The 25,135-nt window shown below is 45.6% G+C and overlaps 1 protein-coding gene across 1 annotated transcript in view; it reads left to right on the top strand.

Moving 5' to 3' along the window:
• Positions 1 to 25,135, top strand: part of ADAMTS18 (ADAM metallopeptidase with thrombospondin type 1 motif 18) — a 150,745-nt gene that overhangs the window by 53,502 nt on the left and 72,108 nt on the right. Inside the window, exons 4-7 of the mRNA XM_068992935.1 lie at positions 20,084 to 20,366; positions 22,893 to 23,086; positions 23,356 to 23,439; positions 24,958 to 25,117. Of these exons, the coding sequence (XP_068849036.1) occupies positions 20,084 to 20,366; positions 22,893 to 23,086; positions 23,356 to 23,439; positions 24,958 to 25,117 (721 nt within the window). The remainder of the gene's footprint in view (positions 1 to 20,083; positions 20,367 to 22,892; positions 23,087 to 23,355; positions 23,440 to 24,957; positions 25,118 to 25,135) is intronic.

Here is a 25,135-nt window from a genome sequence, read left to right as displayed (position 1 = left end):
CTTGAGACCAAAGGCTCCTTATACCACTGATCTACCCAGTTGCTTGCAAAAGAGTTACGAGCACTTTGCTTAACGACCCAGTCCCAATTATTAAACCCTGGCAAGTCCACGTTCTTTCTTGTTCTTATTGTTAACTTGTCCGCTTTATGCCGTCTTCACCACCATGACTTCATTTCTGTTGCCATTTTCTCTTGCAAAACCCCAGACAGGACCCTCTGCTGGGTTTCTTTGTCTCCATTCCTATCTTCGTTCCATCCACCCTCCGCATCGCAGCCACATTAACTCCCCCCAGGATTAAGTCCCCAATTAATCTCCATTTTTTTTTTCTCAGGATAAAGCTCACAGACCTTAGCTTTAATGAGCCAAATGACATTTTCCCTTTGCAAGCTGTAAATTTCTGGCTTTTTCTGTGTCAGCTGAATGTAAGTTTTCTTGATCGTGTTATTTTTGTTTGGAATCACACGTGTGTATACACCAGCTTTTTCCTGTTTGGGGACTTGAAACAGTCTGCCCCTTTCCACTTCCAAAAGCATAGGCATGCTGAAGCTCAGGACAATTTAATGCATGACCTGTCAAATAGCTGCAGGCAAACGAGTCTCTCTCCCCTCTCTCTCTCTCTCTTCACCTTTGCTCCCTCACCTGGATATCCACCCCACCCCCACCCCCACCTTGTTCATCTGGTCTCCGATAAGATTAAAGGCTAAGCTTAGAAATCCCTTCTTAGAAACCTCTCTTAAGAATTTGTTGGTGCCCCTCCAGAGGTTTCCAAGCTCCTTGGGGACATAGCGGGTGAGGAGAAGGAGACTGTCTTGGGATGTCCTTTTAGCTGTTGGTCTCCCTGGTGAAAAGTACCCGAGTCAGAGGCTAGAACTGTTTCATTCCTTATCCCCAGGGCCTCAGTCAGCATCGCACCCATTGTAAATACTCAGTATTTGTTGAATGACTTCATCTGACCATCACACACTGTCCTGTGGGGAGTTATCCAGACCCCACCCTGCAACCTCTCAAAAAAAGTAGCACAGCAAAGCCCAGCTCCTCATACAGGCTATAATCTCATATGCGTTTTGTGAAACTAGCTAATACAAAGTTTGGGATGCGCTTGTTTTTATTTATTACCGAGTCACATCCCTGGCTCCCCACCTAACGACTGCTCAGTTGACTCCTGCCAGCTTCATCAGTGGATGCTGCAGAAGCATCCTTTGGACATTACTCATTCAGCCAACAGATACTTATAATCCACCATGTGTCCACCACTGCTCTTGGTTTATTGAAGTATGGTTGCTGTACAGTATTTTATGTTATAGATACACAGTATAAAGGTTATATTTTGTTTGCGGTTATTATAAAATGTTGGCTATATTCCCTGCATTATACAATATATCCTTGTAGCTTATTTTGTACCTCATAGTTTGTACCTCTAAATCCCTATATTTCCCCTCTCCTTTCCTCTTCCTACTGAAAGTGAAAGTGCAGGTCGCTCAATTGTGTCCGACTCTTTGCAACCCCATGGACTATACCGTCCTTGGAATTCTCCAGGCCAGAATACTGGAGTGGGCAGCCATTCCCTTCAGGGGATCTTCCCAACCCAGGGATCGAACCCAGGTCTGCCACATTGCAGGCGGATTCTTTACTATCTGAGCCACTAGGGAAGCCCTCTCCCTACGGGTAAGCACTAATTTGTTCTCGATATCTGTGAGTCTGTTCTTTTGTTATAGTCATGAGTTTGTTGAGTACACATGTGCACCACATTGTCCCAATCCATGCATCTGTTGGTGGACACCTAGCTTGCTTTTATACATCAGATACTCTTGGTGCTGGGAAGCTTAGGGAATGAAAACCAGGACGAGAACATACAAGGCCCCTCGACTTTGCTACCCCCCCCCATGCTAGTGGGAAAGACAACCAACCAGCCCACTGGGAAGCCCAGGACTTTGAGGAGTGAAGCGGCACCTGAAATGAGCCAGCCAGGCCCTCCCTGCGTCCGCCACTGGCCTAGATGGTTTCCCTGTATTGTCGTCTGTGATGCTCAGAGCATCTGTGTCCTTCATGTGTCCTTGGGAAACTGAGACAAAGGAGCCTGGCGGGCTACAGTCCATAGGGTCACACAGAGTCAGACACGACTGAAGTGACTTAGCATGCACACGTAGTTGAATGACATCGTTGTGTTCCTTTCTGCCATGCGGCGAACTGGTTCAGTTAGGCATACATAGATATTCTTTTTCATGTTCTTTTCCACTATGGTTTGACCACAGGATACTGAATATAGTTCCCTGTGCTATATAGTAGGACTGTATAGCATTGTTATCCATTCTGTACATAATAGCTTGCGTCGGCTAACCTAGTTACCTGTTTTGATCAGGTATCTGGAAGCCCGTACATACTTGGTTTACTGAAATACAGCTTATCTTAGTTCAAGGGCAGCCTGTGCCATCTGACAATCTGGATAACTTTGTAAACTGATCCTTGCCCCGTGACAGACAAATCTGTGACTCCTGACGGTAGATGGAAGTGACCCAACCTTTGGCAAGAAGACCACTTCCTGTCTTCCTGCCACTCTTGTGCTTGTAACAGGAAGAGAAGTTGCATGATGGTCGGATGAGCCAAGGGAATCTGCAAGAGCGTGAGGAAAGCTTGGGAATCGTGGCACACACTCAGTTAATCCCCAGGCTGTATTAATGAGCTAACAGCGTATGTGTTTGCCTTCCATTCTGTCTTGTTTCTGTCTCTCTGGAGCTGAATCTGGATGGAGGGTATTCGTTTAATTGAAGGCAAACAGTCCTTTGCTATTTTTGCCCCAGGCTTCCTCCTCCATCCCCAGCATGTGTTTAGAGTAGGAATTTGGATGCTATGGAAGGCAAGTTAGGTTCACAGAGCAGAAATGTTTACCCAGTTGCCGGCTTCTGTAGTTTGTTTCTGCATGAAGGCACCAAGTATTTGCAAACTCCCAGACCTCACAGAGTAAATAAACGCGGCTTCTATTCCAGTTTTCTAAGAAGGCCGTGTTTGCCTACCTGCCTCGCGTGAACAGGGACCGTGCGTTGGTCTCTTCACGGATATCTGTCAGCACGCAGTGTGCCCTCCAGGCGTTTCCTAGCGGCACCCCAGGCAATGCTGAAAAACAGAATTCTGTGTTGTTCTCATTTTACAGATGAGAAGACTAAGACTAAGGTAAGTCATGCAAATGGTCCAAGGTTACAGAAACCAGATAAGACTCGGAACTCTGTAACCAGATCAGACTCAGAATCCCAGGTCTTTTTCTTTTCTCCTCGATAGAGACTCTTTATCAGGTTTCCCTGGTGGCTCAGCTGGTAAAGAATCCGCCTGCAGTGCGGGAGACCTGGGTTCGATCACTGGGTTGGGAAGATCCCCTGGAGAAGGGAAAGGCTACCCACTCCAGGATTCTGGCCTGGAGAATTTCATGGACTGTATAGACCATGGGGTCGCAAAGAGTCGGACACAGACTCTTTATAAGCAGGTGTTTTCCTTAATAGGTTTGTATGGGGAGTTAGCATTGTGCTAGGGGACTGGGCAGATATGAAATAAGGAAAAAGAAGCGCCTTGGAAAACAAGGCCTGACTCTTTACAGAAGCTGCACGTTGAGTGTAAATTGGATTAGGGCAGAGGTCACAAAGCCAGATGCCCGCAGGAGCCAGGCTGTTGGTGTCACAAGAGACATGGGACAGTGGGGATGGTGGAGACTGTAATAAAATGGAAAAGTATTCTAGAAGATTGCTTTTCAGACTCTAGAAATTTAGACTCTAGAAGGGCTAAGTTGGGGACAGGTGTCTACATCTTTAAGCTGAGTGTTCAGCCAGGTTGAAGATCAGATCTCAGGGCTGTGAATGGGCTCTGATATTAGCACCACCAGAAAACGGGCTTCCCTCGTAGCTCAGTTGGTAAAGAATCTGCCTGCAGTTCAGGAGACCCAGGTTCAATTCCTGGGTTGGGAAGATCCCCTGGAGAAGGAAATGGCAACCCACTCCAGTATTCTTGCCTGGAGAATCCCATGGACAGAGGAGCCTGGTGGGCTACAGTCCATGGGGTCACAAGAGTCGGACGCGACTCAGCGACTAAACTATTACTACTCTCAGTAAACACGTTTACTCTCATGTGTGTGCCAGGCTCTCCAGCCAGCTTATGCGATCTTATGCAGAAGTTGTTTTCAGCACGACAGTAAGTTACCTGCGTGTCATGCACGTTGTTTAGTTGCTCAGTCATGTCCCACACGTTTGTGAGCCTGTGGACTGTGTCCTGCCAGGCTTCTCTGTCCATGGGATTTCCCAGGGAAGAGTTCTGGAGCGGGTTGCCATTTCCTTCTCCAGGGGACCGTCCCGACTCAGGGTTCAAACACATGTCTCCTGCATTGGCAGGCTCATCCTTTACTGCTGAGCCACCAGGGAAGCCCCCTGTGTGTCATACCAACTGATCAAAAGAGTAGACTTTCAGATGTGGAAGGGCCCTTAAGTCTCATCTCTTCGTGAAGGTGATGAGAAGCAGAACATGCTGCTCCTAAGTGGCGAGATCTGGGGTACTCCCTCTGTTCTCCCTCGACCTCATTTCCTTTCCCTGTAAATCCAGGAGGATGAAGTACACGATCGCTACCATCCCATAATCCTGTGATTATTTTCCTTGGTTTCACCTTAAGGTAGGGGGTGAGGAGGGAAAGGAGAAGATGAATAGTGGAGGAAAATTGGGACCAGGCGTTTCCAGTATGGTGTCCACCCCTGGCTCTTACACCCCTCCGCCAGGAGAACTTGGGAAGTCCTGTCAATCATCCGGCTCCTCTGTGCAGCTGTCCAATGGGATGCTGCCACGTGGCAGACTTCATCACTGTCACTAACAGCTGGTTACTGGTATGGCTTCCAGCTCCAGCTGTCTTTGTAACAAATGGATGCTGTCAGTTCCAAGGGAGGCAAGGAAAGGTGGGGCGGAGAGCTTGACATTAACGATCACCACTATAGAAACAAGTAGAAACATGTGTCTCCCTGATGCTGTGCATCAGCAGGCCTTGGGAATGGAGGAGCATCACTTATTCCAGAAATGGTTGCTCCGCTGCCTTGCAATACAGTGGACGTTATTTATACAGCTCCAGCTGAGTCATGAGACCCCTGTCAAGTGTTCCTTGTAGGAAATCACTGTTTTACAGCAAACACATATTAAGCACCAGCTAGATAAATACATTGGGCTTCCCTCATAGCTCAGTTGGTAAAGAATCTGCCCGCCATGCAGGAAACCCAGGTTTAATTCCTGGGTCGGGAAGATCCCCTGGGAAAGGAAATGGCAACCTGCTCCAGTATTCTTGCCTGGTGAATCCCATGGACAGAGGAGCCTGGCGGGCTACAATCTATGGGGCCGCAGGAGTTAGCCACGACTTAGTGAGTAAACCACCACCACTACGGCATAAATGCATTACTCTCCAAACTCAGAAACCAAGTAAATTTGGGTAGTGATAATTTAAATAGCAAAAGATACCAATAATATATTCGTTATATTCAGATAGTGAGGAATTAAATTTTTGATAGCCTGGGATACTAACCTTATATGAAAATATTCATCTTAATTGATCCTGAGAGTTTAGGTTTCAATACCAGAATACCTCTAGCTATAATATTTAGGCTCTTTGAAAAATGAAAAAGAAATCCAAAGCCAAAGATGGTGTATAACAAGAATTGACAAACTAGATAGATGTGGGCTCACTTCTTATCTAAATTTTTGGGATATTTCACAATTATGCCAGGCAGAATACAAAGGGTCAAGTCAGTTTTTCCTTCGCTGTTACAGGAGGCCAAGAGTCCTGACATCTTGGGTCCAGCCAGTTTTCTATTCCGCAGATCAGTCCTTAGAGCTTTTTCCTTCAGAATCTTCAACCATCCCTCACTGTCCAATACAAGAGTTGGAATATTATCCTCAGAGGTGGTGTCCCCAGACTTTCTATTCCCACAGAATTTTCTATGTTCTCTCATTCCTTGCAGGATGGTGAGAAGCCTGCTTGAGAGGCGAGCCAGGAGGTAAATAAGGAAAAGGACACATCTAGGTAATCGGTGACACGTTTGTCTCCTGTTGCAGCCGCACATCCTTGAGTGCAGGCATCAGTGTGTTCCTTGTTTTATTTATTTATTTTTTGTCTCTCACAGTACCAAGCATGTTGCCTTGTTTCTATCTCATTGCTTAGTTCCACAGTGCCACAATTCCATACTGTGTGTGAGCGCTCAGTCTTGTCCCACTTTTTGCTGTCTCAGGGACTGTAGCCCACCAGGCTCCTCTGTCGATGAAATTCTCCAGGCAAGAATAGAGGAGCAGGTTGCCATTTCCTCCTCCAGAGGATTTTCCTGGCCGAGGAACAGAACCTGCGTCTCTCACGTCTCCTGCATTGGCAGGTGGGTTCTATACCACTAACGCCACCATTGGCTTGTCCAAAAAGTTCATTCAGATTTTGGTAACATTGGACTGGAAAACCAGATGAAAATTTTGGCCAGTATTTACTGAGCACTGCTGGCTCATATGGTTAAGAGTCTGCCTGCAGTGTGGGAGACCCAGGTTTGATCCCTGGGTCAGAAGATCCACTGAAGAAGGAAATGGCAACCCACTCCGGTATTCGTGCCTGGAGAATCCCACGGACAGAGGACCCTGGTGGGCTACAGTCCATGGGGTCACAAGGAGTCAGACACGACTGAGTGACTAACACTTTCACTGTTACAGTTGTGTGGTAAACACTGGTTACATGAAAATTAGCAAGAGAGAGACAAAACCTAGGCTTTAGGAAGCTAATAGGAAAAACAGACAATAAACAGATACACAGACAGCTACACGATAGACCATTGAGTAGGGGTCAGGACTGTACAAAAAAATGAAATTGAAACGAAGAATGACAAGTTCGGCTTTGTGTTTATGGAAGAGTTTGAAGAGATCACCCTTAGGCAAAAAACATGAAATAAAGTAGCTGAGAAGAGATCATTTGAAACAACCCAGACAGCACTCACCACAGCCCAGGGAAGGGTGGGCTGTCTCGTTGATGGATGAGCAATGCAGCCATCGTACCTGCAGTTCAGTAGAAGAGGGTGGCAGGTGAATAGACAGGCCACTGAGCGATGGCTTTAGAGTTCAGTTCAGTTCAGTCGCTCACGCACGGACTGAGCTTCACAACCCCACGGACCGCCGCACTCCAGGCCTCCCTGTCCATCACCAGCTCCCGGAGCTAACCCAGACTCATGTCCATTGAGTCGGTGATGCCATCCAACCATCTCATCCTCTGTCATCCCCTTCTCCTCCCACCTTCAATCTTTCCCAGCATCAGGGTCTTTTCTAATGAGTCAGTTCTTCGCATCAGGTGGCAAAAGTATTGGAGTTTCAGCTTCAGCATCAGTCCTTCCAATGAATATTCAGGATTGATCTCCTTTAGAGTAGACTGGTTAGATCTCCTTGGAGTCCAAGGGACTCTCAAACACCACAGTTGAAAAGCATTAATTCTTCAGTGCTCAGTTTTCTTTATGGTCCAACTCTCACATCCATACGTGACTACTGGAAAAACCATAGCTTTGACTAGACGGACCTTTGTTGGCAAAGTAATGTCTCTGCTGTGTAATATTCTGTCTAGGTTGGTCATAACTTTTCTTCCAAGGAGCATGCTCTTTTAATTTCATGGCTGCAGTCACTATCTGCAGTGATTTTTGTAGCCCAGAAAAAGAAGGTCTCTCACTGTTTCATTGTTTCCCCATCTATTTGCCGTGAAGTGATGGGACCGGATGCCATGATCTTAGTTTTCTGAGTGTTGAGCTTTAAGCCAACTTTTTCACTCTCCTCTTTCAGTTTTATCAAGAGGCTCTTTAGTTCTTCTTCACTTTCTGCCATAAGTGTGGTGTCTGAGGTTATTGATATTTCTCCAGGCAGTCTTGATTCCAGCTTGTGCTTCATCCAGCCCAGCATTTCTCATGATGTACTCTGCATAGAAGTTAAATAAGCAGGGTGACAATATACAGCCTTGACGTACTCCTTTCCTGATTTGGAACCAGTCTGTTGTTCCATGTCCAGTTCTAACTGTTGCTTCTTGACCTGCATACAGATTTCTCAGGAGGCAAGTCAGGTGGTCTGGTATTCCCACCTCTTCAAGAATTTTCTACAGTTTTTTGTAATACACACAGTCAAAGGCTTTGGCGTAGTCAGTAAAGCAGAAGATGTTTTTCTGGAACTCTCGCTTTTTCGATGATTCAGCGGATGTTGGCAATTTGATCTCTGGTTCCTCTGCCTTTTCTAAATCCAGCTTGAACATCTGGAAGTTCTTGGTTCACATACTGTTGAAGCCTGGCTTGGAGAATTTTGAGCATTTCCTTGCTAGTGTTTGAGATGAGTGCAATCGTTTGAACATTCTTTGGCATTGCCCTTCTTTGGGGTTGGGATGAAAATGGACCTTTTCCAGTCCTGTGGCCACTGCTGAGTTTTCCAAATTTGTTAGCATCTTGAGTGCAGCACTTTCACAGCATCATCTTTTATTTGAAATAGCTTAACTGGAGTTCCATCACCTCTACTAGCTTTGTTCATAAGGCCCACTTGACCTCGCATTCCAGGATGTCTGGCTCTAGGTGAGTGATCATACCATTGTGGTTATCTGGGTTGTGAAGTTCTTTTTTGTACAGTTCTTCTGTGTATTTTTGCCACCTTGTTCTTAATATCTTCTGCTTCTGTTAGGTCCATACCACTTCTGTCTTTTATTGAGCCCATCTTTGCATGAAATGTTCCCTTGGTATCTCTAATTTTCTTGAAAAGATCTCTAGTCTTTCCCATCCCATTGTTTTCCTCTATTTCTTTGCACTGATCACTGAGGAAGGCTTTCTTATCTCTTCTTGCTATTCTTTGGAACTCTGCACTCAAACGGGTATATCTTTCCTTTCTTCTTTGCCTTTCACTCCTCTTCTTTTCTCAGCTATTTGTAAGGCCTCCCCAGAGAGCCATTTGCCTTTGCGCATTTCTTTTTCTTGGAGATGGTCTTGATCCCTGTCTCCTGTACAATGTCATGAACCTCTGTCCATAGTTCATCAGGCAGTCTGTCTATCAGATCTAATCCCTTGAATCTGTTTCTCACTTCCACTGTATAATTGTAAGGGGTTTGTTTGATTTAGGTCATACCTGAATGGTCTAGTGGTTTTCCCTACTTTCTTAAATTTCAGTCTGAATTTGGCAATAAGGAGTTCATGATTTGAGCCATAGTCAGCTCCCAATCTTGTTTTTGCTAACTGTATAGAGCTTCTCCATCTTTGGCTGCTAAGAATATAACCAATCTGATTTCGGTGTTGACCATCTGGTAATGTCCATGTGTAGAGTCTTCTCTTGTGTTGTTGGAAGAGGGTGTTTGCTATGACCAGTGCATTCTCTTTGCAAAACTTAGCCTTTGCCCTGCTTCATTCCATACTCCAAGGCCAAATTTCCCTGTTACTCCAGGTATCTCTTGACTTCCCACTTTTGCATTCCAGGCCCATATAGTGAAAGGGACATATTTTTTGGGTGTTAGTTCTAGAAGGTCTTTAGGTCTTCATCAGTTCAGTTCAGTCGCTCAGTCGTGTCCAACTCTTTGCGACCCCATGAATCGCAGCACGCCAGGCCTCCCTGTCCATCACCAACTCCCAGAGTTCACTCAGATTCACCTCCATCGAGTCAGTGATGCCATCCAGCCATCTCGTCCTCTGTCGTCCCCTTCTCCTCCTGCCCTCAATCCCTCCCATCAGAGTCTTTTCCAATGAGTCAATTCTTTGCATGAGGTGGCCAAAGTACTGGAGTTTCAGCTTTAGCATCATTCCTTCCAAAGAAATCCCAGGGCAGAGCTCCTTCAGAATAGACTGGTTGGATCTCCTTGCAGTCCAAGGGACTCTCAAGAGTCTTCTCCAACACCACAGTTCAAACGCATCAATTCTTCGGCGCTCAGCCTTCTTCACAGTACAACTCTCACATCCATACATGACCACAGGAAAAACCATAGCCTTGACTAGACGGACCATAGTCGGCAAAGTAATGTCTCTGCTTTTGAATATGCTATCTAGGTTGGTCTTAACTTTCCTTCCAAGGAGCATGCTCTTTTAATTTCATGGCTGCAGTCACCATCTGCAGTGATTTTGGAGCCCCCCAAAATAAAGTCTGACACTGTTTCCACTGTTTCCCCATCTATTTCCCATGAAGTGATGGGACCGAATGCCATGATCTTCGTTTTCTGAATGTTGAGCTTTAAGCCAACTTTTTCACTCTCCTCTTTCGCTTTCATCAAGAGGCTCTTTAGTTCCTCTTCACTTTCTGCCATAAGGGTGGTGTCATCTGCATATCTGAAATATCTTATTGATATTTCTCCCGGCAATCTTGATTCCAGCTTGTGTTTCTTCCAGTCCAGCGTTTCTCACGATGTACTCTGCATAGAAGTTAAATAAGCAGGGTGACAATATACAGCCTTGATGTACTCCTTTTTCTATTTGGAACCAGTCTATTGTTCCATGTCCAGTTCTAACTGTTGCTTCCTGACCTGCATACAGATGTCTCAAGAGGCAGGTCAGGTGGTCTGGTATTCCCATCTCTCTCAGAATTTTCCACAATTTATTGTGATCCACACAGTCAAAGGCTTTGGCATAGTCAATAAAGCAGAATAGATATTTTTCTGTAACTCAGGTCTTCATAGAACCGTTCAATTTCAGCTTCTTCAGCATTACTAGTTGGCTCATAGACTTGGATTACCTTGGTTTGCCTTGGAAACAAACAGAGATCATTCTTTCATTTTTGAAATTGCATCCAAGTACTGCATTTTGGACTCTTTTGTTGACCATGATGGCTACTCCATTTCTTCTGAGGGATTCCTGCCCACAGTAGTAGATATAATGGCCATCTGAGTTAAATTCACCCATTCCAGTCCATTTTAGTTTGCTGATTCCTAGAATGTTGACGTTCACTCTTGCCATCTCCTGTTTGACCACTTCAATTTGCCTTGATTCATGGACCTAACATTCCAGGTTCCTTTGCAATATTGCTCTTTACAGCATCGGACTTTACTTCCATCACCAGTCACATCCACAACTGGGTGGTGTTTTGCTTTGGCTCCATCCCTTCCTTCTTTCTGGGTTTATTTCTCCACTGATCTCCAGTAGCATATTGGGCACCTACCAGCCTGGGGAGTTCATCTTTCAGTGTCCTATCTTTTTGCCTTTTCATACTGTTCATGGGGTTCTCCAGGCAAGAATACTGAAGTGGTTTGCCGTTCCCTTCTCCAGTGGACCACGTTTTGTCAGACCTCTCCACCATGACCCGTCCATCTTTGGTCTTTAGAGTGGGCTAGACTAAAGTGGTATGAATCCCACATTCCTTGTTCCAGCACTTATCTTGTGATACCAGCTTGAATGTGAACCTCTTCAAACTGATGCTTGAGAAAAGTGTGTTCAGAGCAGAAGAGGGTCGGGATTGCCAACAGCGTGGTGAAATAGGAGACTGCTGCTTTAGCTCTCCACCTGGGGTGAAACAGGACTGAGCTGGAGTGCTAAGGTCAGTGTTGTGAGAATTGCGACAGAAATGTGAATGTCGGTAGGGTGCTATTTGAAGAAGATGGAGTATTAAGCCTGGGAACACAGATTTCGATTCTGAAATCGCCATTAAAAACACAAGTTGGGTGTTGGTTCTGAGCATCTCCTCCCAGACACTTAGCCTACTCTCCTCGCCCATCTTCCAGAGGATGCTGGCGCGACGTGTGAAGGCAGAGGACTGTCACCAGCAGACACAGCACCAAAGCCTCTGGTGATGTGGGGCAAGGGCTGCCCGCATGGTCCCACGTGAAGTTTGCGGCAAGTCTGGTTTCTATGAAACCCAGACGTGCCAGCTCTCTCCACTTGGGCCCTCACAATTCCCCAACAGCCGTTACAGCAGTCCCGCGCTTGCCAAATGGCATGCTTTCTTAAGCTTCCTTTGAGATGATCTGATTCTTGAGGGCGGCCTGGAACAGAGGGTCCCGTGACGCGAGGCTGTCAGATGGCTCCTGCCTTGATCTTCATGACCGCTTGTAAGGGCCGTGCGGCTTCGTCATCTGTCCTTCCTGTCGCTTGCCAACGTATAGGCTTGCCCGGTGGCTCAGGGGTAAAGAATCCGCCTGCAGGGCAGGAGGTGAAGGAGACGTGGGCTTGATTCCTGGGTTAGGAAGATCCTCTGGAGGAGGAAGTGGCAACCCAATCCAGTATTCTTGCCCAAAAAATCCCATCAATGGAGGAGCCTGGCAGGCTACAGTACAAAGGGTCACAGAGTTAGACACGACTGAGCACAACTAGCTGTCTGAAGGGCTGGGAAGATACGGTTTCTTTTCCTTATCAATCTGTGTATACCTCTCCCAAAGAGTTGAGCGCTGCATACCCTGATGTCCGTGGCTGTGCCGTAGTTGTTCCCCCCATTAAGTTTATATGCCCATCACTTTACCTGTTTACCTGTGTGTGTGTGTGTGTGTGTGTGTGAACGTTTAAGTTGTACTCTCAGTACATTTCAATTCAGTGTTTCTGGAACTTTCCCTGACTCCTAATAGGATGTGTGTGCTTCCTTGGTGGCTCTGTGGGAAGTAAAACCTCCTGCCAATGCAGGAGGCATGGCTTCAATCCCTGGGTCATAAAGATCCCCTGCAGGAGCACACAGCAACCCAGTCCAGTACTCTTGCCTGGAAAACCCCATGGACAGAGCAGCCTGGCGGCCTACAGTCCCTAGAGTTGCAAAGAGTCGGACACGACTGAAAGAACTAAACGGCCACAAACAGGATGAGTGTTTAAGACTGAGGAAAGGTTGAGCGTTCAGACGGCCCTGGAATACAAGAGGTAAAGCACCCATCAGACAGAACTGTCGTGGGAGTGCGATGAGATTTTGCAGGTAGAGTGCTTTGCAGAGCGTCTGGTATGCAGAACACGGTGAGATGGTCCTCCAGATGGGGCCAGAAAGGCCGATGGGGTGGCGGGGAGAGTATCTACTGATCGTGATTAAACCACTTGGATTAATGTATAAACGTTGAAACGCAGATCGTGACTGCTCACTCAAACTGAGCGCGTCTTTGAGCATGTGTGCATTTCGTCCTTTCATTGTTTTTATCGATAACAGAACACTGACAGCACTTCCCAGAACTGCAGGTCCAATTGTAGGGGACCGTTATAATACACACTTAGAAAAAGGCTCCCTTCCCTCATCTGATCAAATATAATCATCGTAACAGTAAACACACTTGGAGTGTTTTCTGTGCCAGGCACTGCTTTTAGCACTTTAAAAGTATTAACTCAGTTAATTCTCTGAAAACCCGCCAAGGGAGATGCTCTTACTCTCCTTTTACAAGTCTGGGACTTGGGAAATGAGGGGTTTGTTCTTGAGAGGTGTGTACACTTCCTCAGGAGATAACAGCTGGAAAGGGCACTTCACCGGTTGAAAATACTGTGTGTCGGCGCTCTTGTTAGCTTCGTACCCCCCGTCTCCAGGCTGTGAGCAATGTGAGGGTGTTGGTGGTATCTGATTAAATGTTGATGGACTGGGCTTTACAGATTTCTGAAGAAAGATTGCTGTGGATACAAATCTGGAAAGCATAAATCCCCTTCCACGTTGTATTTGTATTGGAGTCCTGCTGATGTTCATATTAATATCAATGAATGGATGAGAAATGATAGATTTTTGTTGACATAACTATTTTGGGTTTTTTTTTGGTCCCAAAGTATAGGAGATTTTTTCCCCCCTTTGACAGTAATGTGGAATCCTGAACACACATTCTTTTTTCAAAATGTGTCCACATGTGAGGGCCTGTCCCAATTGTCTGTTAAACCAGCTCTGCGTGTGTAGATGCAGATGGCAGAAAATTCTATTTCAGTTTCTTAGAATGACGCACTTTGTAGAGAACTGAGGAAGTTGTTAGGGTCCATATGCTCTCAGCATCGTGTCATCAGACTTTGACTCATCTCTGGCCATGGGACCGGAAACGGATCCACAGCTTTTCACCTGGAGTCTGGTTTTCTATTCCTCATATCCTCTTGAGTCTCTAATTTTCTTTTTTAAAAGCCATGACTCTCTTTTTTTGTGTTCGCATTTACTGTGGGCGCATGCTTTCACTTCAGTCCCGCCCGACTCTTTGCGACCCTATGGACTGGAGTCCGCCAGGCTTCTCTGTCCACAGGATTCTCCAGGCAAAAGTACTGGAGTGGGTTGCCTTGCCTCCTCCAAGGACTGAACACCCACCCACTGCAGTATTCTTGCCTGGGAAATTCCATAGACAGAGGAGTCTGGCAGGCTACAGTCCATAGGGTCACAAAGTGTTGGACGTGACTGAGCAACTGAACACACACACATACATATGTGCATGTGTGTGTGTGCGTGTGTGTGTGTGTGTGTGTATGCATATGTATATTACTCAGTCACTTTGCTCTGCACCCAAAATATTGCAAATCAACTGTATTTCAATTAAAAAAATTTTTTTTAACTTCCAAAATCAGTCTCTCCTCTCCGCTCACTCTTTGATCTTATCTCTCCTGTAGAATCATGGACTTTCCTTGTCACTCAGCTGGTAAAGAATCCACCTGCAACGCGAGAGACCCGAGCTCGATCCCTGGGTTGGGAAGATCCCCTGGAGAAGGGAAAGGCTACCCGCTCCAGTATTCTGGCCTGGAGAATTCCGTGAACTGTATAGTCCATGGGGTTGCAAGGAGTCGGACATGACTGAGAGACTCTCACTCATAGAGTCCTGCTTTTTTTCCTCCACACTCGACACGACGGAATGTTTGCTTGTGACCTTCCCCGTTTCACCCCTGCTTTCCCCATTTAATTGGAAGCCTGTTGGGACCAGAGGTCTTGTCTTCCAGGCCACATTTCGTCAAAAACATCGCATGTGTTCAGTCACTCAAAATGCTTCACACATATTATAGTTAAATAGGTGGCTCCTCTTCGAGGTACTAGGTTTATGTTTTAAACCATAAAAAGTATTTTTGGTTAGACGTCATTATTTTCCATGAGACTAAACTCCCAAAAAGGAATATTTGTCTTCCTTAACATGCAGCCCTGTAAAATCCTTGTTTTGTTGTAAAGAATCACTCTGGAGTTCTGTCCTTGCCGCCCAAAACTGGATTAAATATGGAGGGCTGTGTTGGTCCCAATATAAGAGGCTATTTTTTTTTTTTAATTGCTTTCTTAGAAGTCACTCTACATTTGAGATGCCCACAGTTCTCAAGAAATACAGAGTAAAGAGAAAGCTTCCAAACCGGTTCCTCCAGTTAAGGCAGTTGAATGGCTTAAGCCTTTGATATGAGTTGAACCAAGTCAGGAAGTTAGTAAGGCTGGAGGGCCTTCATGGATAGTTCACGATGTTTTTTTTCCTCTTTAACTGTTCACTCTGTCGTCTGGGCTGTAAATGGGGTCTTTTGTCTTCACGCAGTTTGGAGAGGTGAGGGCACTGAGTGCCGGGGCTTAGATGTGAGGGCCCTGCTCAGAAAGGGGGCCTGAATTCTACCTGGACTTCCAGCTGAATGCCCCATAGGTGTCCTTGAGGTTTAAATAGGCGTTCCAGGGGTGGGGGGCTCCTGGCTTCACATTGTTCCCCCAAAACTGGGTTTGCCTCTTGGTGGATATCCAGCCAATAGTCCCAGCCACGCTGGGAGAAGATGGGGAGAAGGAAGGATTTATTATTATTTGCAGCAAGTAAGGAGCACACTAGGGATCTTTCCCAAAGCATCAGGGATTTTGTTGTTGCTGCTGCTGCTAAGCTCCTTCAGTCGTGTCCGACTGTGCGACCCCATGGATTGCAGCCTACCAGGCTCCTCCATCCATGGGATTTTCCAGGCAAGAGTACTGGAGTGAGGTGCCATTGCCTTCTCCGCAGGGATCTTTCCCTGAACAGCAAAACTGGGGAATTTGAAGCTAATGGTACATGCATATTCATGAGGGAGCTTGGGCAGAGAAGAATTCAGTGTAGCACTGAGGCCAAGGTCCATGCTTTAGTTGATTGAAGTCAAGAGGGCCAACGTCACCATTCCATCCTGCACCTGGCTGGGGGCCTTCAATCCCATGGACCGCAAAGATAAAGGTTATACATACCCCTTCAGGAGGAACTAAGAGCCTGCTTTGTCACTGCAGTATTGTTTGGCCGCCTGCCTTTCTTGATTCCTGTAAGATCATTGACTACCAAGACCTGTTCACGGGCAAGCAGGGTGACTGGGCTTAGATCACAAAATGCCTTAGGCCAAAATGGCTCCCCTTATGTCAAGAAAGCCACGCCTGGTTCTCTTTCTCTCGGAAACCCATAATCAGTCTGCTTACAACATCTGCAATAGAGAAAGAGTTCATGGTGTTTATGAGTTTGAGCATGTCACTTCCTAGCTCTGGTTTCCCTGACTAGAAAGGGAGGAGGATATTGGCATGCCCAGCTTCAGCATCCCCTCCATTCTGAGATTTTTCAGGTCACTTGTTCACTTATTCCACACACGTCTGTGGCCTGATAGCCATTTATTTATTGACTGATGATTTGTGGCGTACACCAGGGATGCCCATATACAATGTGGATGTTAAAACTCTGTCAGAGGTGATAGGAAGGTTGCTTCTTCTTTGTTTCCTTCATTGAAGATGGACGCACAGTACATAAACCGTGGCTGGAAATGGGGAAGGGTAGTGTTCAATAGGGTGCTGACTCCTGTCTCTCTGGGAAGAAGTTGTTTAATCTGAGACAAAAGCAAAAAGCACCAGAAGGGCACACCAGTGAGTCTCTGGGGGAAGGTGGCCGGGCAAAGGAAAAGGATGTGCAAAATTGATTAAGAGTGTGTAGACAATGAAAAGAATTTTCCCTTTACCCTTCTAGGCTCTTGGTTGTGACCAACAACCACCGCCCCCCCCCACCCTCATTGTAATAAAGGACAGATTAATAGGAAAAAAGCAGATAGATGTTTAATAACATGTATATAGGCTTCCCTGGTAGCTCAGACAGTTAAGAATCTGCCTGCAATGCAGGAGACCCATGTTCGATCCCTGGGTTGGGAAGATCCCCTGGAGAAGGGCATGGCAACCCACTCCAGTATTTGCCTGGAGAATCCCATGGACAGAGGAGTCTGGTGGGCTACAGTCCATGGGTTGTAAAGCATCAGACACGGCTGAGCAGCCAACACTTCACTTCACATACCTCCTGTGTACATGAGAGACCCAGGAAAGCTGAATAATTCCTGCAGAAGACCCAAACCACCCCCCTTAAATACCTAAAGACCAAAGAAAGAACAGGGTGGGTGGCAGTTACGTGAGCCTGGCAAAGCCCAGTAAGTAAGGGTATGGTTGTTACACACATTTAAAGCGGAACCTTCTCAGCATATAAAAGTTTCTGGAGTCGCAGTCACCCTCTCCTTCCTGGTAGAAGAGGGAGCCCCCACCCCTGGCCCCACACATGGAGATTTCCCTTTGAAGGGAAATGCTCTCAGAAAAGGCTCCCGTCTGCTCACTGCCCAGAGCTCCTCTGGTGTCTGCTGTTTAACCAGCTCAGGCTAATCCTTATGCCCAGGAGGTGCATTTGGGGGTGGCAAATGCTGCTTTCACCCCTTCAGGTGAAAGCATTTGCTGATTCAAGAAGTCACAGAAGTGTCCTGTTCAGAACGGTAGGAAGGAGAGGAGGGCAGACCCAGCTGCCAGGCTCCAGAGGGGGCAGATGATGGAGGGGTCTGTGACCTGGGGAAAGGGAATCAGATCTGAGATGGATGTCAGCACCTTTGAGGTGAGCTGATGCTCTTGGCTGAGGATGCTGGCTGGTGTCGGGGGACCATAGTGGAGAAGACGAGGGGCATTTGGAAGACGTGATAGAGTGTTCAAACGAGGGATGAGCGTGTCTGCAGCTTGGCACTGGGCTGGGCAGAGAGGGCTAACTGCACTGAGATCCATCCTGAGTGAAGGTACAGCGTGGGGGCAGGATTTCTGGGGTCGTGAGATTTTACCTCCTCAAATTTTTGTTGCCGATTAATTGCCCCATCATCTCCTCGAGAGCATGAATGTGGACTGTGTCCTGACTTTCTGCCTCTTCTCTTCGTGCCAAGGCCTGGATCTGGGCTATGAGTTAGATACTCAGCGTGTATCTGCTGAACAAAGGAAAGCGACGTGCTGGCACAACAGACCATAAGGCGGTCTTTGTTCTTTGTCTGTTGGCGGGGTTTGTTTTGTATTGTTTGGGGATGTTTTTCATTTTTGGCAGCACTGCATGGCAGGTGGGATCTTAGTCTCTGACCGGGGATCGAGCCTCTGCCCCCTGCAGTGGAAGTACAGACTCTTAGCCACTGGACCACCAGGGAAGTCCCCTCGAGACAGTCTTTAAGAAGGCAGCAGACTCCTAAACTGCAAGGAAAATCAGGATCACACACACATGCTGGGGCTCCTTTTAGGAGGGAGAAACTGGATCCTAACAGAGGGTTACAGTACGGCCTGGGGACACCCCTGGTGATGCCCCCCCCACCTCTCTCTGTTCCCTTGGTACCCTGCCCTCACCCCAGCACCCCGTTAAATACTTGAATATTTACGTCTGACTCCCCAGTAGGCCGCATGCTCTGTGTGGGTGTGCGTGTGTATTTCCTGCACAGGTGCGTGTTAGCCCTTACCCAAGTGCGTAGCACCTCGCTGGCGCTCAGTGAATGTGGGTTAATTCAATCACTCATCATCATCAATCATCTAAACTGGGACTGAAAGTATGTAAAGGGTTTCTGCAGTGGTTACTTTATCTCCCCTTATTAGGTGGTCTGGGCAGGAAAATTTCTCTCTGTTTTGCACCTGAGGAAGGTAGGACCTAGGTCATAAACTCGTTTGTACGTTGGGAGGCAGTTTAAACAATTCTGATGCGTGAATCACAAGAGAGTCGCTCTTTGATAGGATGACATTCCGCCTGGGAGTGAGTGACCTGGTATGTGTGTGGGCACATATTTAAGATCTGCAGGCATTTCTACGTTCAACAGAGTTTAAGAGCTCCTGGCCTGTGTTATGCGTGTGTGCATACGTGCTAAGTCGCTTCAGTCGTGTCTGACTCTTTGCAACCCCATGGACTGCAGCCCACCAGGCTCCTCTGTCCATGGGATTCTCCAGGCAAGAATACTGGAGTGGGTTGCCACGCCCTCCTCCAGGGGATCTTCCCGACCCAGGGATCGAACCCGCGGCTTTTATGTCTCCTGCATCGGCAGGCGGGTTCTTCACCACTAGGACCACCTGGGAAGCCCTGCTGGCCTGTGGCAGTGCTTCTCAAGGGTTACCGGGCAGACAGACCACCCAGGGATCTACAGAAATTCTGAGTCAGCAGGTCTGGGGAGAGACCTGAGAGTCCACAATTCTAACCAGCGTGCTGGTGAGGCTGAAGCTGCTGGTCCATAGACCACACTTTTCACAGCAGTGCCTGGGGATCAGGGAAATTCTGAACAAATGCAGAGAAGAGAGAGTACAGCGCATGTGGGGGGAAAGGCGGGGGTGTATTGTCTGAAATTTCATGTATAAAGACATACTGTGCCGTGAACTTGAAAGTGACGTTGTGATTGGATGGGCTTGTCCCGGTCTCCTCTTTCTTCCTGATTTAGCTCGTCTGTCCATGTTGGAGTAACCCTTCAGATTCCCCAGACCCTCACTTGAAGATAACCAAGAGTCACTCACTCCTCTCTCTCCCATCCTTACTAGTTTTTTTTTTGAGCACTTACGAAGTCAAGATGGAATGTCTTTGTTTTTACTGTCTATACCATAAGCTCTTGGAGGGTGGGGCTGTGTCCAGTGTTAACTATGGTATCTCCCCTGTCCTAAGTGTGGAGAATCCCAGAATGTCTCATGACTCAGACCTTCAGTCCCAAACATGGAGATTAGCTGCCAAGAATAGAAGTTAACAGCACTGCCCCACTAAGTAGAGAATTCTAGGTACCGATACTAGCTTTCCTACTTACTGTCTTAGCCTCAGTTTTCTCACCTGTGAAATGGGGGTAAGAACAGTTGCAGCTGCTTATGGTGCAAATAAAATGACACAGCCTGTGCCCGGTACTTAGGGCGACGCCTGCACACAGGAAGTTGCTGAAAATCTACACGCGCAAAACAGGGATGCAAGGAATCCCTAATGTTTCCTTTGTGTTTGGCTTTTTAGTCAGGCCTCATAAGGACACACAAAAATGAATTCCTCATCTCGCCATTACCTCAACTCCTGGCCCAGGAACACAACTACAGCTCCCCCGCAGGCCACCATCCTCACGTGCTGTACAAAAGGACGGCGGAGGAGAAGGTCCGGCGTTGCCAAGGCTACCTGCGCTCCGGCCGGAACCCTGCGGGTCACCCCCCAAGTCACACTCCCCACACCGCTTGGAGTCCAGAGAGAGAACAGCATCATGGAAGGTTGCAAAAGCAGCATTTTTGTGGACGACGCAAGAAATGTATGTAAGGAAACCTTTTCTTGTTCTCTTCCTCTCTGGGCGCTCGACGGGTTTTCCCAAGCATCACTGGGTGTGCTGACTTTGCAGGATAAAACTGGGCTATGCTCAGCTCCCACTGAAGTTAATCTTGGAGATGAGCCAGAAATCAGTCCTGTCAGACAAAAACTAGGTGATCCTTTTTTTTTTTTCCAGTTAAACTGGAAAGATTTTTTTCCCCTCTTTTAATATCTTTTAAATTGTATGTCCCAATATTATTATAGTTTCTGTATCTTTTCTGTATGAGAAAAGGACCTAGTCTTCCAAATGATGAGAGAGATCAGAGGTGAATTCCCAGGTGTGGTTAGGTATTCTTTTTGAAGATTTGAATCTTCCCTGGTGGCTCAGATGGTGAAGAATTTGCCTGCAATGCAAGACACACGGGTTCAATCCCTGGGTCAGGAAGATGCCCTGGAGAAGGGATTGGCACCCCACTCCAGATGCTATTCTCTTACCTGGAGAATTCCATGGACAGAGGAGCCTGGCGGGCTACAGTCCCTGGGGTTGCAGAGAGTCAGGCATGACTGAGCGACTAACTCAACAGCCTTCCCAGTTAACGAGAATATTGGCACCTGATCGGAGGTGGCGATGGAACATAGGGAGTCTTGGACTTGGCTTGTGACCTGGGCACAACCATCTGCATTTTCCATACCAGCAATGTCCAACAGAAATATAACATCAGCCCCATATGTAATTTTAAATTTTCTAATAGACACATTAAAAAATGCTTAAGTAGGTAAATTAGCATGAATGACATATTTTATTTAACCCAATATATACAAAATATCATCTCAGTATGTCATCAATATAACCAATGAAGTACCAATTTAAATGATGTATTTTATATTCTTTTTCATATTAAATTTTAGAAATCTATTTATTTTACAGAGAACAATTCCAAATCAGACAGTAAATTCTCACCAGAAATGCTTAATCTGTATCTAGATTTTATAAAACGTAAAGGTGAAAAGTAGACGTACACAGTCAAGTTGTTCCATATATAAAGTTTTTTCAATAGCTGAATCAAATACTGTCTTTTAAACATAAAATAAACAATAAAAATTAAGCAAAATTTAAAATCCGTTCCTTCCGTGGCACCAGCCACATTTCAGAGTCTCAGGAGCTGTGAGCAGCCTGTGACTATGTCGTTGGACGGGGCAGCTGGGTGGTACCCAGGAGCAGAGGAAGCCGGTGATCACTAGAGGTCGTGAAAGACAGTGTCTAGCACTTTAATTGGTTTCGGGGATTTGGTATTACTGAAATATCCTTTTAAGGAACATCTATTTGGCATGAATTTGTAATACTAGTGGTATTAAGGATAGTGATGATATTCACAGTGGCAATGACACATACTTGATATGAAATATAAAAGCTAATCTTTAAAGCAACTTTACAATTAGATATTATACTCATTTCACAGATAAGGAAACTGAAACTCAGAGTCATTTATCAAAATGGCCAGTTGAGGTTTTAAATCGAGCTCTAAATGATTTGGTCATTTCATTTTTCTCTGTGGAGAGCTGACCTCACTATAATGACTGTACCAGTTGTTACAGTATTAAATGGATCTATAGTACATACAGTCCTGAGCTTTCCCAGCCAGCAACCCTTGAATCTGTCACTGTCCATTAACTAAAGGGATGGTGCCTAATCTAACAGGTACTTTGAGGTCTCTGCTCAGACACTATGGCCAATATCCATGCCTGCACCTAATCTGTTACAAAGCATTTAATAGAATTTAAAAATATCACTTCTGACCATTCTGTTTCCACAGCACTTAAATTAATATTGGGTCAAAGAGTCCTATTGACCACTCATTTTGTACTCTATTAAAGTTTGTCTTGATGAAACAAGAACGTGGGCAGCATTCTACAGGATACATATTTGTAAGCTTCAGTTAGAAAATAATATACAAACTGTATATAGAAAAAAAGAAGGGGCAGCAGAGGATGAGATGGTTGGATAGCATCACCAACTCAATGGACATGACATTGAGCAAATTCTGGGAGATAGTGAAGGACAGGGAATCCTGGCCTGCTGTAACCTGTGGAGTTGCCGAGAGTCAGACATGACTTAGCGACTGAACAAGAACAACAGCAATACAAAGTGTGATAATGAATTCAGAAGCAAAGGAAAATGTCTGTGTCTGCAGTTTCTAAGCAATAAAATAAAATGCGCATTGTATGGTTTTAAAGATTCTTCCCACAATACTGATTTTTCTTGACCCACTCTTCCAGCTAGAATTGTAGCTGCTTTTCTTTGACTCTTTGGAGAGCACTATTGAGTTGCTCAATCCATTTGCCTGTCCACCACTCTGAAAGAGTCTCAGATTAGGTCCAAAGTCCCAGAACAGGTGCAGTGGCATCATCTGCCAGGAGGCGAGTGAAGTGCTCCTTACGTGTCTCCCTCCTCCCCTGGTTTAGATGTCTGTCTGTCTCCCCCGCTGGTCTCTGCTGACGGCCCTTCCAAATGCTCTTCTCTTCCTTGCAGATGCCCCTAAGCCTCCCACAGAGGACACCTATCTCAGGTTTGATGAATATGGGAGCTCGGGACGGCCCAGAAGGTCAGCTGGCAAGTCACAGAAGGGCCTCAACGTGGAAACCCTTGTGGTGGCAGACAAGAAGATGGTGGAGAAGCACGGCAAGGCCAACGTCACCACGTACATCCTCACGGTCATGAACATGGTACGGAGACAGTCAGGACCCCAGCCTCCTGCCTCCCTGAGACAGCTCAGAATCGTGGAATTCCCGTGCATGAGTTAAACAGCAGACGCAGCCACGTGACTGTACTGAAAAAAATTAAGTCGGAAGGAAATTGGCTTCCTACATAAATATATTTGGCCAAATCAATGCATACTTGCTCATAAATATGTTTTATTGATCTTCCCTTGCAGTTTTGGAAATTTAAAAAAAAATTTTTTTAACTTTTCTCTGATTTCAATTCATTTCAACAGGTTTCCAGCCTCTTTAAAGATGGGACCATTGGAAGTGATATAAACATTGTCGTGGTGAGCCTCATTCTTCTGGAACAAGAACCTGTAGGTGCCACACTTCATTTCTTTTTTCTTCATTCATTCTGCCATTCAGGGTACACTTAGTGAACACCTGCTGTGTTGCCACCCCATGGAATTGTCATTAGAAATTCAACTTTGAAAATTTCAAATTACCCTCAAGGAAAGTACAATCCAATAGAGTTGTGTATTTAAATACTAAAACCTCACAAAATGATGATTTATATATAAACATACAATATATGTGTAGATATACAATGATATAAAATATGATTAAAAGTGCATATGTAATATGGCTACAAAAAAGTAAAATGAATACAAAAAGTAGAATATAGACATTATAAAATATTATGCAGGCTTCACAAGGAAAGTACATTTGGTAAGAGATTTAAATGTTAGCTGGATTTGGCAAGTTGGAGATTCTGGGTAATTACAAAAGGATATTTTGAAAATATACTGAAAATAAGTCATCCGAAAATTCAGGTAAATAGCTTACTGTCTCCCAGCACCACCTTAGGTACTACAGAAAATGAACAAGGAATATTTAAGTGCCCTTGACTTAGTTACAGGGAGACACAAGCAGAACAAGTGTTAACTTGTACGGCATCTCCTGCTTTGTGGTGTTTTGAATACAACTGTATTTTCTGAGGTGGGAGTTACCAATCTGACTATTTTTAAGTCCCCTAAGGCTTTTTCCTCTTCATCTGTAAACCCAGTAATGAATGGACAAAGCAGAGAGTCAGAGGTGAGGCAAAAATGAATATAACTGCCAGATCTCTAGTGCTCCAGAGGTTAACAATGTATCAAATTATTCTTAGAATTTTAGAAAAGAAGAAAAGGTGTATGTTGTTTGGGAGATACTTCTAATTTACTACTTATACTGTTCCCAAGGACTCAAAGTCAGCAGCATCCTAATTCACTGATAATTAAGGGTTTTGTCTAAAAACTCTCAACTTAGCCCAAGTTAATAGTTCTTAGGAAACATTTGATTAAAAAATTATTTTAAGAGTAGGTCCTTGCTTACCCTTTAGAATATTGTAATTATTTGTTTCTTCATCCATCCAGTGAGCTTTCAGTTTATTGATTGATGGACTGTAACTATGATGTGCTGAGCCCTTTCCTGGAAATTCTGACATAGGAGTAAGCAAGCCATGATCAGTTCTGTCCTCATGATCAACTGAAGGACCCACTGAACTTTACCCCACTAAGTAATAATTATGTTGTAAAAGCAGTAACAGTTCTATAAAGATGGTACCAGTGTGAGACGGACAAAGGTGCTTCTAACTGATGCCAATTTATTTGTTATAGAAATACACCTGGTCACAAAGCACACTACCGAAACTCTGTGTTTACTTCCAATATTGTGAACATTTACCTACAACCGTTTTAAACACCAATTACATCCAACCTTCGCTCAGGTGTTTTCCCCTGTTGACCCTTCCCCCAGAAACGTGATGCTTCTGTGTTTGCCTGTACAAATGGAGAGATGCGACATTCTCACATCTGTCACACGTCCACACTTTGATTTGTGCGGTTTTCCTGTAGGGAGGATTGCTGATCAACCACCATGCAGACCAGTCTCTGAATAGTTTCTGTCAGTGGCAGTCTGCCCTCGTTGGAAAGAACGGCAAGAGGCATGACCATGCTATCTTACTCACGGGATTTGATATCTGTTCCTGGAAGAATGAACCGTGTGACACTCTAGGTATGATATGAACACGTG

The sequence above is a fragment of the Capricornis sumatraensis genome, chromosome 20, assembly GCF_032405125.1.
Source record: "Capricornis sumatraensis isolate serow.1 chromosome 20, serow.2, whole genome shotgun sequence".
In the NCBI taxonomy this organism is placed as follows: Eukaryota; Metazoa; Chordata; class Mammalia; order Artiodactyla; family Bovidae; genus Capricornis; species Capricornis sumatraensis.
Note: the sequence above shows the minus strand (reverse complement) of the source record. Positions and strands in the feature narration are given on the sequence as shown.